General features: G+C 37.2%; 1 protein-coding gene across 1 annotated transcript; it reads right to left on the bottom strand.

Moving 5' to 3' along the window:
• Positions 1-259: 259 nt before the first annotated feature.
• On the bottom strand, positions 260-3279 carry LOC149962943 (uncharacterized). Its single transcript, XM_090164477.1, has 2 exons — positions 694-3279; positions 260-418 (listed from the first exon to the last, which is right to left on the bottom strand). Exons 1-2 carry the CDS (start codon positions 3277-3279, stop codon positions 260-262), a joined length of 2745 nt encoding a protein of 914 aa, XP_090020603.1.

Below are 3279 nucleotides of genomic sequence, written 5' to 3'. Positions count from 1 at the left end.
GTACTGATCAATAATCCTCAAAACCAAATAATTAGAAACGCATTTCTTAAATTGGACGGTAGAACGAAATTGAAAGTCGAAAAAATATTTCGATCTGAGTATTATATTGAAAAGTCAGGTACTTCGTTTAACCAATATAATAATTAAAAGTGCAGATTTATGATTGAGATACCCGTCACACCATAAAGTAGTTCCTGAGATAGTCAAATACATCACAGTGTCTTTTAAATAATATTTAATCAACATAATAATATTAATATTAATATTTGGGTTTAGTATTAGATGGCTCAACGGACAGGTCCATGGAGAGGCTGAGACCCACGAAATTGATTATATTTCGTGTATTACCAACGGAGAAAAAGCAACGCGATACTTTGGACCCATTAAAAATGGATCTGCCCTTCAAATTCTGGAATCCCTGAAATAATTTTATGAAGAACAGAAAGTGATACGTCCCTTTCAAAAATTCTACGCTATTATTAGCGATGGTGCATTAATCTACTGGGGGTAAGACAATGGTCTTTTTAAGTTCCTAAAGAAAATCCTTGTCTCACCCAAGGAAACGTATATAAAGGTCTAGATAAAATATTTCAAAGGGAGTGAATACGGAGGTGACAGCTAGCAGAAACGCGTAATTTCTGCAGGCTATCCTTCCAAGGCGCTATCTATCGGTAAGAAAGCTCCAATACCTACAGGTGAAGCATCGCATGCGAGCTGAACTGGTTTAGTACCATCAAAATGAACTAACAAGTTAGAATTCTTCAGAGATTGTTTGGCACGGTTAAATGTTTCTTCATGGTGGTCATTCCAAATCCAAGGTTGAGATTTGGTCAATAAGCAATATAGAGGTTCTAGATGAGTCGCGTTGTTTGGTAAAAATTTGGCGTAATAGTTTAACAATCCTAAAAATGATTTTAGCTCAGTTACTGATGTTGGTGAAGGAGCATCGAGAATAGCTTTTAGTTTTCCGTCCTGAGGTCGTAGTCCATTTGCATCAAGGTGGTGTCCAAGAAAATTTATTGATGACTGTAGGAATTGACATTTAATTTTATTTAATTTTAAACCGGCTTCTTCAAGTTTGGATAAAACTTCATCCAATGTCGTTAAGTGCGCTTCAATTGACGGTCCACCGAGCAAAATATCATCTTGAAAAGGTGATACATTTGGACAGCCTTGAAATAAAATTTCCATTTGACGCTGAAAAATTGCGGACGAGGAGGATATACCGTAGGGTAGTCTATTATATGTGTAGAGTCCTTTCGTTGTGTTGACTACTACTAGTGATTTAGAGTCGTCGTCTAAAAGTAACTGACTATAAGCTTCTCTGAGATCTAGTCTGGAAAATATTACACTACCAGCAAGCTTTGCGAAAATGTCTTCTGTTTTAGGAAGGGGATACTTTTCTGCATTGATAACTTTATTGGCTGTGACTTTATAGTCCCCACATATCCTAATTTCACCATTGTTCTTCTGCACGGGAACGATTGGAGCAGCATACTCAGAATACGGTACAGGTGTAATAATATTTTCTCTTTCTAGTCGAGAAAATTCATCTTCTACTTTTGACTTTAAAGCATATGGAATTGGACGAGCCTCAAAAAATCTAGGGTGCGCATCAGGCTTGACATACAGTTGCACTTTGACTCCTTTTAAACAGCCCGTACCGGAAGAAAATAGATGAGCATGGCTTTCCAATATCTTATCAAGTTGAGCCTTTACTTGAACGCCAATATTTGCGGTGTGTTGAATTTCGTGAGAAACTGTTTTAATTTTGGGCAATATTCCCAATGATGAAAAAAGCCAAGACCGGCCACAGAGGTTAGGACCGGGGCCTTCAAAAATTACGAGAGGGAGAATACAGGTTTTAGAGCCATATGTAACAGTGACCAATGTTTGGCCCAAAGTGCGTACTGAGTGTCCAGTGAATGAAGTGAAATTATCATCGAGTGGTTGAAGATCAGAAACGTTAGAAATTATCTTTGTATAATTTGAAGAAATCATGGAATGTCCTGATCCAGTATCCAGTTCCATTGTAATAGGAGTTCCATTAATAAAGCATTTAATATATATAGGGGGCGGTGGCTGGTTAACTTTGGAACATTTAGCTACCGTCTTGGATTCATCAATGTGATAGAGGCCATATTCGTTGTCATAAAAAGTGTCTGCACTATTTAAATTATCACTTGGTTCTGAATTGGAAGGATCTGGGAACACTGCAGCACCTTGAGTACTCTCGGTGTAGGAACTATTTGACTGGTGTGATTGGCAATCATGTTGATACGCATTGATATGGTGAGAATTTCCTTTATTAGAATTGGATCGTTGAAAATTTCCACGTTGAAATTGTCCACCTCTATTTGGATATTGATTTTGTCTACCTCTATTTGGGTAATAATTTTGTCCACCTCTATTTGCATATTGATTGCGTGGAAACTGTGATTGGTGTTGGTGTCTGATACCACGGCACGCCTTGTTAATGTGACCAATTTTTGAACAGTTATAGCAAACGGAAGATTTGAAAGGACAATTCCACTCCTCGTGAGTCGTTTCAGTGCATCTAATACAAGGTTTAAATTGCCTATGGTTTTGATACTGACTACTACTCGGTTGATTTCTAGTCTGATTGTTAAATTGATTTTGAAAATTTTGTGAACCTCTATTTCCAGTATTAGATCTTCGAGACTTATGAGTTACTGACATTTTGTTTATTGGAAGAGATTCCTGAGGGCTCTTCAAGTTATTGGTGTCGCGAGCTGCGGACTCCAAAGATTGTGCTAAGGCAACTGTTCTTGTTAAATTCAAGTCTTCTTCAAATAATCGTTTTTGCATATTTTCGTCATTGATACCACAAATAAATCTGTCTTTAATCATTTCTTCTAATGAAGCTCCAAAATCGCAATGTTCAGTCATTTTTCTCAGTTCTGCTAAATATTGTGATACGATCTCACTTGATTTTCTATCGCGCTTATAAAAATTTGATCTCTCCACAATTTTCCTAGGTGATGGACTAAAATGACTTGCTAGTGCTTGGATTAATTCTGCGTAAGATTTTGCATTGGGTTTATCGGGTGCGACTAAATTACGCAGCAAAGCATACATTTCCTTTCCAATAACTGAAACTAATATAGCTCTCTTCGTGATTTGTACTTCAGCATTGATATCCGGATCCAAATTATCCTTGATTTTACATGCGATGAAATGTTGTTCTAGGCGCTCGTGATATAATGTCCACTGCTCAGTTTTAGGATCAAATTCGTCAAAATGGGTTTGTTGTGCCAT

The sequence above is a fragment of the Leiobunum rupestre genome, chromosome 1, assembly GCF_980474605.1.
Source record: "Leiobunum rupestre chromosome 1, qqLeiRupe1.1.hap1, whole genome shotgun sequence".
NCBI classification, from domain to species: Eukaryota; Metazoa; Arthropoda; class Arachnida; order Opiliones; family Sclerosomatidae; genus Leiobunum; species Leiobunum rupestre.
Note: the sequence above shows the minus strand (reverse complement) of the source record. Positions and strands in the feature narration are given on the sequence as shown.